At 48.3% G+C, this 13970-nt stretch overlaps 1 protein-coding gene across 1 annotated transcript in view; it reads right to left on the minus strand.

Moving 5' to 3' along the window:
• fgf14 (fibroblast growth factor 14) overlaps positions 1-11233 on the minus strand; it is a 584869-nt gene extending 573636 nt beyond the window's left edge. The window contains exon 1 of the mRNA XM_038818137.1: positions 10912-11233. Coding sequence (XP_038674065.1) covers positions 10912-11002 — 91 coding nt within the window. The 5' untranslated portion in view covers positions 11003-11233. The remainder of the gene's footprint in view (positions 1-10911) is intronic.
• Positions 11234-13970: the final 2737 nt, after the last annotated feature.

Genomic DNA, 13970 nt, shown 5'->3' on the forward strand with positions numbered 1-13970 from the left:
CAGTCACAGGGAGAACGTGCAGACTCCACACAGACAGTGACCCGAGCCGGGAATCGAACCTGGGACCCTGGAGCTGTGAGGCAGCAATGCCAACCACGGTGCCGCGTTCCACGCATTTGTCAGGATCTGAAAGACCTGATCAGAATAGATGGTGGAAGCTGATTCCAAGAATAATTTTACAAAGGAGTTGGACAGCTACCGGATGATGAGGGACTTACTGGGTCACAGACATAAAGCACAACAACTGTTTCAAAGTGCTAGCTGTACACACAATGGGCCAATTGGCCTCCTGTGTTGTAAATTTCTATGATTCTAATCTGTGAACTGCTATGACCTGGAGTAGTTGAGGCGAATATCATAGGTGTATTTCTGGAAAGTTGATAAGTACTTTAGGGAAAAAGGAATAGAAGGTTATGTTGATTGGGAGCGATGAAGTAGGGCGGGAGGAGGCTCACATCCGCATAAACACCAGAATGGGCTGAATGGCCTGTTCAATGCTGTGAACACTATCAATATTACAACCATACATTAAAGGTGCATTTAAAAAGTGTCCAATTTCAACTAAATCAATCAATTTAATATTCAATGCATTCTTATGCATATGATTTGTTGAACAGATATTATTACTAGTGTATTGTATAAATGATTTGTGGCAGGAATTTCTTCCACAAAATCCTAACGCAGGGATTGTCATTTTAATATCTCAAAATGTAAAACAAAACCCATGATTTATATTAAAAATAACATCACTTGTTAACCACTGAAAGGACAGGTGGCTGAGTGTGACTCTGAGAGTGTAAATAAACACTCACAGACACACTAAGCAGCAGTTGAAGACCACTCATTACCTTTCATTTCAGTCTAACAGGTCATTTAATTGGTCATATGGTGGCTGAATCGTACATTAACTATAAGCTTATCCAAAATCATGACCATTTAATGAAAATTATCATGCATGGAATGATATGTTCTGCTGACGTTTATTTCTGCAATTGACAGACACCCTCAAACCATGGCAACAGCATTCTTCTATCATTAGCATAATTCAACTTATAAAACTCCCATTACCCATCACTTCAATAGCAACCTGGAGACAGAATCAAATCAAATGCAGCTGCTGCTGATCGCCAGCCTGCTGCACAGCTACCATGTGATAAAGTGTTGCCACGGAGGGTCACCAATTCAAAACCGTGACCCATGAGAGTTGAAGTACTGTCCTCAACACTCCAGCAGACAAGAGCTGGTACAGTCCTGTACCTGTGCAGGTGGAGCCAAGACATGGCGTGAAGCGGTTAGAATTTGGGATGCACTGCTTGATAGGGGGGGGGGGGGTGGAGTATCAATACTAGCCATCAAAAGACAATTGGACAAATGCTTAAAGGAAAAAATAATTGCAGGGCAGTGAGGTTGGCTGGATTGCTCTTCAAAAGAGCCAGCACAGGCTCAATGGACCCTTGTGTGCTGTAATACCAAAAGATAACACCTTCAAATTAAAAAACACACCATTATCGATTCAAGAATAATCAATAAGGCTGATCTTCCTCTTCCGGCAGAAGTTCACATAGGAAGGCAAGATGTATCCCCAAACACTCTGCCAGGCACAAGTTAAACACAAGGAATTACATTTGGAATAGGGAGAGAAACACAAGAGGAACCTAAGCGAAAACACAGCCTTAAAAGCACCAGCATCATTAAAGGAGTTTACACACTTCAAAGTCTCACACAAGGGGCAGAGGATATGTCTTTGGTGCAGCAGCTAATGAGGAAGTATCGTTATCTGATGATAAATTGTAAGTTTCTTAAACTGGAGCATGTTGGTCCAAAGTGCTGATTTTCAAGTTTCATTGCTTATTTTGAAAGGTTGACCATGTGTCAAGCGTTAGTTTAAGAAATGGAAAAACCAAATGATCTTCGGGAACATGAGGAGGTTGTTTTGTGGTCAGGTGGTGTAAAACAGTTAGATAGTCAGCTGAGAAAGGTTAGGAAAATATTCTCTGTAGCTCCGGAGTTATCAGGCAAATGACTTCTGTCAATGCCGAGAGGTTATGTGTCCGTTCTCACCTCTTGTTTTTTAAACATATTTTCTTACCAACTTGTATCAAAGCAGGTTACAGCAAGTAAACACCCCGGGAAACATACTTCCCAACAATCAACTATACAGTTTGTACAGATTCCGCCCCCACCTCCCCATCCCCCACCCCCTGTGATGAACAGCTCCTCAAACACGGTCACAAACATCCCCCACCTTTTCTCAAATTCCCCCTCTGAGCCCCTTAACTCATACTTTATCTTCTCTAACCGCAGGAAGTCGTACAGGTCACCCAGCCATGCTGCTACCCCCGGTGGTGATGCCGACCGCCACTCCAGCAAAATTCACCGTCATGCAATCAGAGAGGCGAAGGCAAAGACATAGAACATAGAACAGTACAGCACAGAACAGGCCCTTCGGCCCTCAATGTTGTGCCGAGCCATGATCACCCTACTCAAACCCACGTATCCACCCTATACCCGTACCCCAACAACCCCCCCCTTAACCTTACTTTTATTAGGACACTACGGGCAATTTAGCATGGCCAATCCACCTAACCTGCACATCTTTGGACTGTGGGAGGAAACCGGAGCACCCGGAGGAAACCCACGCACACAGGGGGAGGACGTGCAGACTCCACACAGACAGTGACCCAGCCGGGAATCGAACCTGGGACCCTGGAGCTGTGAAGCGTTTATGCTAACCACCATGCTACCCTGCTGCCATCGGCCTTCCTCCTCTCCCTGAGCTCCAGCTTCTCTGAAACCCCAAATATCACCACCAAAGGGTCCGGGCCGTTCTCACCTCTTTGACATCCAAAAAATCCATACTACAAAACAGGCAGGTGTCTCACTATTGAGCACAGCTCCCGTCACCTAGTGTAAAAGTCAAATGGCATTCTGCCACCAATACTGAAGCAGCACGTTTTATCCAAAAAGACACCATTGAAGATCTTTGTCAGCAATACTAGCGTGTCTCTTAAGACAGCTCAGAGCCTCAGGGTGTGACGGTATTTTCACTAGGGCTCTCAGGGTTCTGAGATCACAGGAGAGAGCGGTTCTTGGAACAATGCAACATTTCCTGGCATCTGGGGTGTTGAGAAGGGATTTCTCTGGTTCTGAGAACGTTAGAGTATTTCTGGGATATACCCAGAAACATGGTACAGGTGTTGTAAGGATACCAACCCTCGAGGCTTATCCTGGGAATTGAAGGTCAATCTTCTAGACACTGCAGTCAAGAACCCCGAGAAGAATCATAGATAGGGGTATTAGATAAATTGAGAGATTATTTTTCCAATCTTTTCAAAGGTTATGAAAAATGATTGGATACGAGATAAAATGAACGTTTCACACCATTGTTCAATTGGGCAATGAAGGGGGATTTTGCCTCCATTGTCCATAGGGAGGCAGTGCAATGTGAATATGGGCAGGTTGGATGGGGAGAAATAGATAGGGGATTGGGGGGGGGGGGGGGCAGGGGGAGTGACCAATGATTTTGATAACAAGTCATGTGATGAGGTGTCCAGTGATACACCCAACATAAATTGGCAACACACAGCCGACTCGAGGAAAGGTTCTGGAAGTGATGGTAGCTGAAGATCAGGGTTCTGAATCATGTAATCTTGAGATAGCTGGTTCAGCCTTTGCCATATTAAGGGACTGTTAGAATCTGAAGATGTTGAGGGTTTAGGAACCTACAGCATTGTGTAGGAGAGTGGAAAACAAACTGGTCCAAAGTTAAAAATGTCCAAGATTTGAATGCTCACATCTTCAAGACATCTGTATAGATTATATTTTAATCTTAAATCCAATTAACTGATTGAGACTCAATTTATATAACATGTTCTGATATTAGGAAGGAAAAGAAGCTTCTAATTTACACAGGAGTATTAATCTGTAAGTATGGGTCAATGCACACTGGGTAGCAGCGGAGTGAAGGCTTGGCACAGATATTACTCATTCAAAGCACTGTAAGATGAACTTAAATACATGTATATGTATCAGATCCAATTGGCTCAATTTTGATAGCGATGGATGAATGGACGTAAATTGATACAAAGCCAATAAAAAAGCTGAACTAAAAAAAGAAGGTACCACTATTCATCAACCTGTGGACTGCAGTCACATTACTCATTCTGCATTTATAGAATTACACCCAATGTTCAGAGCAGAAACCTGCCAATTGGCCCAAATGGTGTTTATGCTGTTCCCACCTGAATTTATTTCACCCTATCAGCAGACATTTCTATTCCTTTCTCCCTCATGTTTATCTCGTTCCCCCTTAAATGTATCTATTCTATTCACCTCACCTACTGCAGGTGGCTGTGAGTTTTCCATTCTCACTACTCACAAGATGCTGCTTCTCAGTGCCTCATTGGATTTATTAGTGAACATCTTATACTTGGGTCAAAATTAAAATACTGCATATGCTGCAAATCTGAAATTGAACAGAAAATGCTGGCAATACTCAGCAGGTCTGACAGCATCTGTGAAGAGAGAAACAGACATCTCAGGTCGATGACCGCTCTTCAGAACGCAGGAAAGGTCCCTACTTTTGAACTTCCCCATGGAAGCATTATCTTGATTTCTAATCTTTCGAGCCCCTTCATAATGGCAATGAGTTTTGTCAGGTCCCCCTTCAGCCTTCCTTTTCTAGAGAAATGTGCCCCAGCGTCTTCAATATTTCCTGACGGTTAGAATGTCACAGTTCTAGAATTATCCTGGCAAAGCATTTTTGCACCTCCTTCTGTGCCTGTGTCCTTTATGCGACATGGAGACTAGAACTATCGAGAGTAATCCAAGCTTGGTCTGACTCGAGATACATGGAGACCAGAACTGTTTCAAGTACTCCGAGTGACACTTACCAAGTTTCTAGATAAGTTTAATATAACCTATTTACCAGGGGCATTCTGCCACTCCAGGACAAGTGTACAACATGTGAATTACTCGTACTTCCAGAGTAACTTATTCATGTCAAATGGATGTATTTCAGAATGTTTGCCTGACAGTTAGCGCGCAGGGAGTGGGGGTGGGTGGGTGGGTGGGGGGGGGGGGGGGGGGGGGGGGGTGGTTGGGGGCATGATAACAAGAAGGTGTTTGGGAGGGTAGTGATAATCACAGAAAGGCCAACAGCAGCACCAGCCCTTCTCCATCCAGTGCTGTTTTCAGCTGCTGTTTACCTTCAATAACTGCTGGGGATTCCTGAATCTTGCTGGCTTTGCTCCTGCTCCTGCTCCAGTAAACTTGACAATGGAGTCCTGAAACACGTATTGGGGCCCCCCGTTTATGTATGTAACTGGCCAGTTTAGGCAGGTGCCAGAGACACGTGTAAAGCCGCCAGGCTCAACGTGTGTTTTAGTTTTAATCAGATAGTTTTAAGGTGCAAGATGAGAAGGAAGTTCACTTTCACCCTCATAATATGAAACAAAGATTAGTCTATCTATTAATTGGCTGTCTGGCCTGCAAACTACATTTCCAATTCTTTCACAACATTTTTCATCATTAATGGCTGATGGACTAACGCTGCCAGTTGGCGGTCCAATACATGGCACCTTGAGGCAGCTATCACACAGAGGTTTCAATGGTTCAATACCCATATTTATTGTTATCCGGGACTCAGGCCTTGGAAAATCAGTCCAATTATACTAACGAAACAATCATCCCGAAAAAGTTGGACTTATTTCAGAAGGAGTTTTAAGGTGAAGGGTTCTAAAGATTACATTTTAATGAGAACACAGTAATGTCATGGCTGGAGACTAATTGGATCTGTTGTGATTCAAAATAATTTCGTTTTCACCATCACAATTGACCACTGGACAATGACAAAATAATCATCCAGATGTATTACATGATATTTCAGTAGAAATTAGAACATCTGGCCATGTTATAGGAAATGATCATTCTGAGCAGAAACACAAAACTCTCTGACTTGCATTTTTTTGTGTGTGGGGGGTGGAGAGGGGGGAATTAACAGTATCTGTCTGCGATGCACTTCACCTGATAGAATACCAAGAGTGAGGTACCTTCAAGCTAATATTCCTAAGAATCCTTTATGTACACAAACTAATATGAGATAGGGTAAACACTTCAACACTTCTCTGGGGAACAGAGAATAAGGCATCTTCCAATTTCTTGTCTGCCATTTGTATAGCCAAGGTTGCTCATGGCAATCCCTCTGCTCATCCCAAAGTTAAATCAGCCATATTTCTCAATTGTTTCTTTTTCACTCATTGTTTCTGTGACGGAGAATGCCTCACATCCATTCTTTATGTTTGTGGAGAATAGCTCCAATGATCTATGAACATCTCCACATCATTTACCTCTTTAAAAAAAACTTTTAAAAGGAAAGCACTTTCTATATGGACTCAAGATGTTATTGTGGAACTTTTTCAACAAAATTGCACCAGGATTCTCCAGGTTTGAGATTTTGAAAGTTTTTCGATTTAGATTAATTCTAATTCCCCTGGTTAGGATTAGGACACAAGTTATGGTATGGTAGAATAATTATATTTCCAATGATTATTTAAAGGAATGGAATTGGTAGCTAATAGTGATTCAATCTCATTACACTACAACTTAAGATTTAGGAAAAAAGAGCCACACTGTGCAGAGCAGAATATAGCTGGAGAAACAAGAACTGGAGATGACAAACAACTGTGATAGAACATAGAATATATAGTGCAGAAGGAAGCCATTCGGCCCATCGAGTCTGTACCGACCCACTTAAATCCTCACTTCCACCCTATCCCCATTACCCAATAACACCTAACCTTTTTGGTCACTAAGGGCAATTTTAGCCTGGCCAATCCACCTAACCTGCACGTCTTTGGACTGTGGGAGAAACCTGAGCACCCGGAGGAAACCCACGCAGACACGGGGAGAACGTGCAGACTCCACACAGACAGTGACCCAGCAGGGAATCGAACCTGGGACCCTGACGCTGTGAAGCCACAGTGATAACCACTGTGCTACCGTGCTGCCCAAATAGTTGAGAAACAAAGTTTAAAGTTAATTGTGTGTTACATAACAAGTGGATCTAGTCAAATCTGTTTAATAGATTCATTCACAAATGTTAAAAGTGTTTGATGATTGGATCTAACAGCAAAGGAAGAGGCCATTCAGCCCCTCTGTGCCTGTGTTGGTTATTTCGACCCACTCTCCCTTCTCTTTCCTTATAACCCTGCAAACCAGTTTTCCTTTTTATAAAATTTAAATCCAAATCTTCTTTGGAAGCTGCTACAGAATTTGCTTCAACTGCCCTTCCAGACAGGCCCTTCCAGAACACAGAACCCCTGAGTGAATAAAGTGCTCATCATTTCCCTCTCTGACTCCTCTTCAAGTCTGTGTCCCTCTGGTCACCCACCCTCCTGCCTTGTAGGAGTCAGTTTCTCCTGATTTACTCTCTCAAAAGGCTTCCTGTGATCAATTACCTGTCTGGTTTTGAGCAGTAACTGATGAAAACAGTGTGGACAATGAATGATGTTGGCATGATCTGGTCTGGATTGCCCTGGATGAGGGCAAGGCCCATTAATGGCTACTCGGCGGCAGGCAGCTCTCTGGGTGAATGCTCACTTTCTCATTAGTGAATTGTGATCGTTGGGGGTCATGTTTGGAGTACACGCGCATTCCAGGATCATCACTCCCCCTTCCCATTTCCTCCACAAACACCAAGAGAACGGGAATCAGGCGGAATGACACACCAATAGGTGGAAAGTGGTCCACAATTTCCGACATAGCGCCAACATGGAATAACTAACTGGCTGGATGCACAGCTCGGTGCGTAAATGCTTTGTTTCCCCTCCTCCCTCGGGGGTATTTTCTCTCTGAGATTTGACTCTTTGCACAAAGCAGCCGGTTTGCTGGATTCAGAAGGAGGATCTGTCCCCCCCTCCCCGTGTTATCCCGGCGCCTGCACGGCTCGGTGTTTGACAACATGAAGCTATTGTCGCAGGTAGTGCGGTTGGGAAGTAAGCAGCGAGTGTGTGTGTGTGGGGGGGGGGGGGGGGGGGAGAGAGAGCTGGGCAAGGCTCTGCCATCACACACAGCAGCAAATGAAAACACTACAGCATGCGGCACAGTCTGTATTTACTATACTGCATTACACGGTAAAGGCTATCTGAGCCACTGTGTGCACACATGCACAGGGCAGATAGACACACACTTCCATTCACACCATTTCCAAATAGCGAATACAATATACTGTGGATGCAAACAGCGGCCTGCGTCACGTAGCTTTCATATATAACGGCAGATATACAATTCTATTTGTCAGATCGCAAATCCCTGATCCGTGTCCACATGTCTGTCTTGGGGGCCACAGATGTGCCCAATGCACCCGCAACACATCTGTACCTATCTGGATGAGGGGGCTGTGTGGGCTCCATACATGGGACGCGTTAGCTTGTTTGCTCACATTCCCGGGTGAAGGTGCGGATTGGGCTGTGGGTGAGCTAGTTGTGCATTCCCTGGGTGGGCAGTTTGCAGGGAGGCAGGCAAATCAATGGCATGCAGCATTAGGCCAGCAGCTGGCTTTGCAGCAATCGCTGGGCTGGCAAAGCGGGCGCCTGGGATGATTTATAGATTGGTTTGCACTTTCATCGTTTGTAACGTCTTGCAGGAAGGATGGGGGGGGGGGGGGGGGGGGGAGGACTGAACCCTCTGTCCTGCAAACTTTAAGATGGAATGGTGAATGTGCCCCTGGTGTAGAGGGGATCTCTCACACACACACACACACAGCCCCTGCAGAGAGAAACAGAGATCACATCCAGTCCCAGACAAAAGGGGGAAAGATTCTCATTGTTACCAACACCTGCATCTGCGTTTAAACAAACAATTGACTGGGATAAATGACCTCCGGTTAACCAAACGCAGAATGCAGATGCAGACCGAGCTGGAATAAGGCTGAAATGGAAATCAGGAAATCCGTGACTGAAACACGTCTATAATAAGCTGCCTGGCCTGGGTTACGTCAAATGTGCTTCTCAAGGGATGGGAAACGCAAAAGGATGAAATGTAATGTCCTGGTGTGTGTGTGTCTCTGACCCCCCCCCCGCAGCAGACAATTCACAGACACTTCCCCAAGTCCGCCGCTCTCTCCCCTTCCCCTTCTCTGCAAATGGGTGAAAAAGGCCAGCAGAGAGAAGCTGCCATGCCGCAGAAACACCCCCTTCCCCTCCTCCTCCTCCTCGTTTACACAAGCTAATGAAGTTTGAATAATGAATGACTGGTGTTGGGGGCTCGCGGGGGAGGAGGTATAAATGCCAAACACACACATATATCCTGCCGTGAGTCACATTTAACGGCAGGAAAGATTTGGGGAGACTGTCCATAAACAGGACAGAGCTCAGATACCCGGGAATAACGTCAAACTCTCCAATTCTCATTGTGCAGATTATGTGGCGGCCGAACTCAGACTGGGAGCTAACAAGGTGGGTCAGAATCCAAGTCCCTTTCTCTGTGAGATCGTCCTTTGTGCTGCCTGGAAAGTTGAAATGTTTAAAGAGCTGAGAGACAGCACAGAGCACCTCTCCAATAGCTGCTGGCATTTCTGCTGCCTGCTGACAGTTTGAAGAAATAAATTGTGGTCCCTGAAAGTTTTCTGGGAGGGAGCAGCGGGTGGATGTTGGAAAGGATCATTCATCCTCCCATCGCCAACATCCCCCCCCCCCCCCCCCCCCCAGCTGAGCACCACACTCCCCCCAGGCTGACATCTATTAACACACACACACACAACCAGTCACCCCAGAACCGCCGGAAAGCAGCACTTTCTACCCACATTCTAGTCCCAGTCTGTCATATTATTTATCTGCCGGTAGAAAGCAACAGCTATCCCCCCCCCCCCCCCCCCCCCACTCCCACAGATAGTGAGGGAGAGGGTCAGAAACACTGGGGGAGGAGGAGGAACTGAGGTGAACTTCACCATTCAATGTAATGAAATCTGGAGATCAAAAATTCGAGTTATCACAGGATGTGCCCCTCAACACCCCCCCCCCCCCCCCGCCATACACAAATAAATACATAATCTCTGGAAGAGTTACTCAAACTTTACTGCCATTGAACAGGACGCGTCGCTTTGATCGACACACACATCAGGGCAAAACAGGGTTAGACATCTGCATGCTGAAATGTTCAAGTGAATCACCCCCACCCTCTCCCCGGGTGTCAGTTTGTCCACAGCTAACTGGGGGGGGGGGGGGGGCTGCACACTGTATCAGTACAGCTCCCCCAGGGGATGTGATAGGGACAGATGCAGCCAGGGACCCCCCACCCCCTTGCAGCTGGAAGGAATCTCAGGTAACTTTCCAGCGCGCTGCCCGGCGAGGTGCAGTGACATTTGCAGAGGGTGTGTGTGTGTGGGGGGGGGGGGGGGGGGTGCAGAGCTGTGTTTAAAACACACACACACACACACCGGCTGCCACCGTGCAGGATATAAGCCTCTCCAGCCAAGGGGGCAGCGAGGAAGCTGCTGCAGGTTTGATTGGGAAGTGTCAGGGTGCCAGAGGAAGGCTAATGATCTACTACACCCGCAGTGTGAACGTCAGAATGAGCAGCCCAGCCGCTAGCAGCAGCTCAGCTCCACCGGGCAACAAGCTGAGAAACACTTCACCCCCCAACACACTCAAAACAGACTGGTGTGGGGGGGGGGGCAGACAGGTGTGGGTGGGGGGGGGCAGACAGGTGTGGGTGGGGGGGCAGACAGGTGTGGGTGGGGGGGCAGACAGGTGTGGGTGGGGGGGGCAGACAGGTGTGGGTGGGGGGGGCAGACAGGTGTGGGTGGGGGGGCAGACAGGTGTGGGTGGGGGGGGCAGACAGGTGTGGGTGGGGGGGGGGACAGACAGGTAGATACATCGAAAGGATTTGCCCATCTGGAGGGGCAGCGCTTACCAACTGGACTCTTGTTTCTCTTAAAACTCTTTCCACAAAGACACTGCAGCATATGCGTTCCTTTGCTGAAGATATTCCAAAGAATCCACATTGATTTGGGCGGAGGGCAATCCAGCAGTTTTACACAGCCTGAAATGCAGATTGAGCGGCTGGCATAATGCACTCAGCTCCGACCGTCCTGCTGACTGGCGGCATCCACTTTCGCATGGAGAATGATATTCGGATCTCTCCCCCCTGCCTCACGTGATGGAACCTCTCACTCCTCAGTCAAGGCGATTGATGGTGGCGGCAGCAACATTGGGGGTAGTGTCTGCCAGGGAGGGAGGGGACACCAGGAGCCGCTCTTTCTGCTCTAGCGCAAGGTGTCCTGGGAGAGAAGGAAATCGGTGAACAGGCAACCCCCCCCCCCCCCCCCCCCCAAAAAAAAATATAACATTAATCTGGAAACAACAAGAGATAGATTAGCGCCAGGGGAAGAAACATTGGGCAGCATTTGTACAGAGTGAGCAGGAGGATGGGGCGGGTGTACTGAGATACTGCCACAGAGAGAGACTGCCACAGAGATACAGAGAGAGAAAGAGCCACACAGATTCAGCCAGAGAGACAGTCAGAAAGAGACAGAGAGAGAGAGCAACAGAGAGACTGCCAGAGAGATACAGTCAGAGAGAGAGCCAGAGAGAAAGAGACAGCCAGAGAGAGACAGCCAGAGAGAGAGAGACAGCCAGAGAGAGAGAGACTGCCAAAGAGATACAGTCAGAGAGAGAGCCAGAGAGAGAGACACAGCCAGAAACAGAGAGCCACAGCCAGAGAGAGACACACAGCCAGAGAGAGACACACAGCCAGAGAGAGAGAGACACAGCCAGAGAGAGAGAGAGAGACAGCCAGAGAGACACAGAGACACAGCCAGAGAGAGACACAACCAGAGAGACACAGCCAGAGAGATACAGCCAGAGAGACACAGCCAGAGAGAGACAGCCAGAGAGAGACAGCCAGAGAGAGACACAGCCAGAGAGAGACACAGCCAGAGAGACACAGCCAGAGAGAAACACAGCCAGAGAGAGACACAGCCAGAGAGAAACACAGCCAGAGAGAGACACAGCCAGAGAGAGACACAGCCAGAGAGAGACACAGCCAGAGAGAGACACAGCCAGAGAGAGACACAGCCAGAGAGACACAGCCAGAGAGCCAGAGACAGAGAGACACAGCCAGAGACAGAGAGACACAGCCAGAGACAGAGAGACACAGCCAGAGACAGAGAGACACAGCCAGAGACAGAGGGACACAGCCAGAGACAGAGAGACACAGCCAGAGAGCCAGAGACAGAGAGACACAGCCAGAGAGAGACACAGCCAGAGAGAGACACAGCCAGAGAGAGACACAGCCAGAGAGACACAGCCAGAGAGACACAGCCAGAGAGACACAGCCAGAGAAACACAGCCAGAGAGAGACACAGCCAGAGAGAGACACAGCCAGAGAGAGACACAGCCAGAGAGAGACACAGCCAGAGAGAGACACAGCCAGAGAGAGACACAGCCAGAGAGGGACAGACAGCCAGAGAGAGACAGACAGAGACAGAGACAGACACAGCCAGAGAGACACAGCCAGAGACAGAGAGACACAGCCAGAGAGAGACACAGCCAGAGAGAGAGACACAGCCAGAGAGAGACACACAGCCAGAGAGAGACACAGCCAGAGAGAGAGACAGCCAGAGAGACACAGCCAGAGAGAGACACAGCCAGAGAAACACAGCCAGAGAGAGACACAGCCAGTGAGAGACACAGCCAGAGACAGAGACACAGCCAGAGACAGAGACACAGCCAGAGAGACACAGCCAGAGAGAGACACAGTCAGAGAGAGACACAGCCAGAGAGAGAGACAGCCAGAGAAACACAGCCAGAGAGAGACACAGCCAGAGAGAGACACAGCCAGAGAGAGACACAGCCAGAGAGAGACACAGCCAGTGAGAGACACAGCCAGAGACAGAGACACAGCCAGAGACAGAGACACAGCCAGAGAGACACAGCCAGAGAGAGACACAGTCAGAGAGAGACACAGCCAGAGAGAGAGACACAGCCAGAGAGAGACACAGCCAGAGAGAGACACAGCCAGAGAGAGACACACAGCCAGAGAGACACACAGCCAGAGAGACACACAGCCAGAGAGACACACAGCCAGAGAGACACACAGCCAGAGAGACACACAGCCAGAGACAGAGACACAGCCAGAGAGAGACAGCCAGAGACAGAGACACAGCCAGAGAGACACAGCCAGAGACAGAGACACAGCCAGAGAGACACAGCCAGAGACAGAGACACAGCCAGAGAGAGACAGAGACACAGCCAGAGAGAGAGAGAGACACAGCCCGAGAGACACAGCCCGAGAGACACAGCCCGAGAGACACAGCCCGAGAGAGACAGTCAGTGAGAGAGACACAGCCAGAGAGAGAGACACAGCCAGAGAGAGACACAGCCAGAGAGAGACACAGCCAGAGAGAGAGAGAGACAGTCAGAGAGAGAGACACAGCCAGAGAGAGACACAGCCAGAGAGAGAGACACAGCCAGAGAGAGAGACACACAGCCAGAGAGAGAGACACACAGCCAGAGAGAGAGACACACAGCCAGAGAGAGAGACACAGCCAGAGAGAGAGACACACAGCCAGAGAGAGAGACACACAGTCAGAGAGAGAGACACAGCCAGAGAGAGAGACACAGCCAGAGAGAGACACAGCCAGAGAGAGACACAGCCAGAGAGAGAGAGACAGTCAGAGAGAGAGACACAGCCAGAGAGAGACACAGCCAGAGAGAGAGACACAGCCAGAGAGAGAGACACACAGCCAGAGAGAGAGACACACAGCCAGAGAGAGAGACACACAGCCAGAGAGAGAGACACACAGCCGGAGAGAGAGACACACAGCCAGAGAGAGAGACACACAGCCAGAGAGCGAGACACACAGCCAGAGAGCGAGACACACAGCCAGAGAGAGTCACTGCCAGAGAGAGTCACTGCCAGAGAGACACAGCCAGAGAGACACAGCCAGAGAGACACAGCCAGAGAGACAC

Source organism: Scyliorhinus canicula, chromosome 14, assembly GCF_902713615.1.
Source record: "Scyliorhinus canicula chromosome 14, sScyCan1.1, whole genome shotgun sequence".
Classification (NCBI taxonomy): Eukaryota; Metazoa; Chordata; class Chondrichthyes; order Carcharhiniformes; family Scyliorhinidae; genus Scyliorhinus; species Scyliorhinus canicula.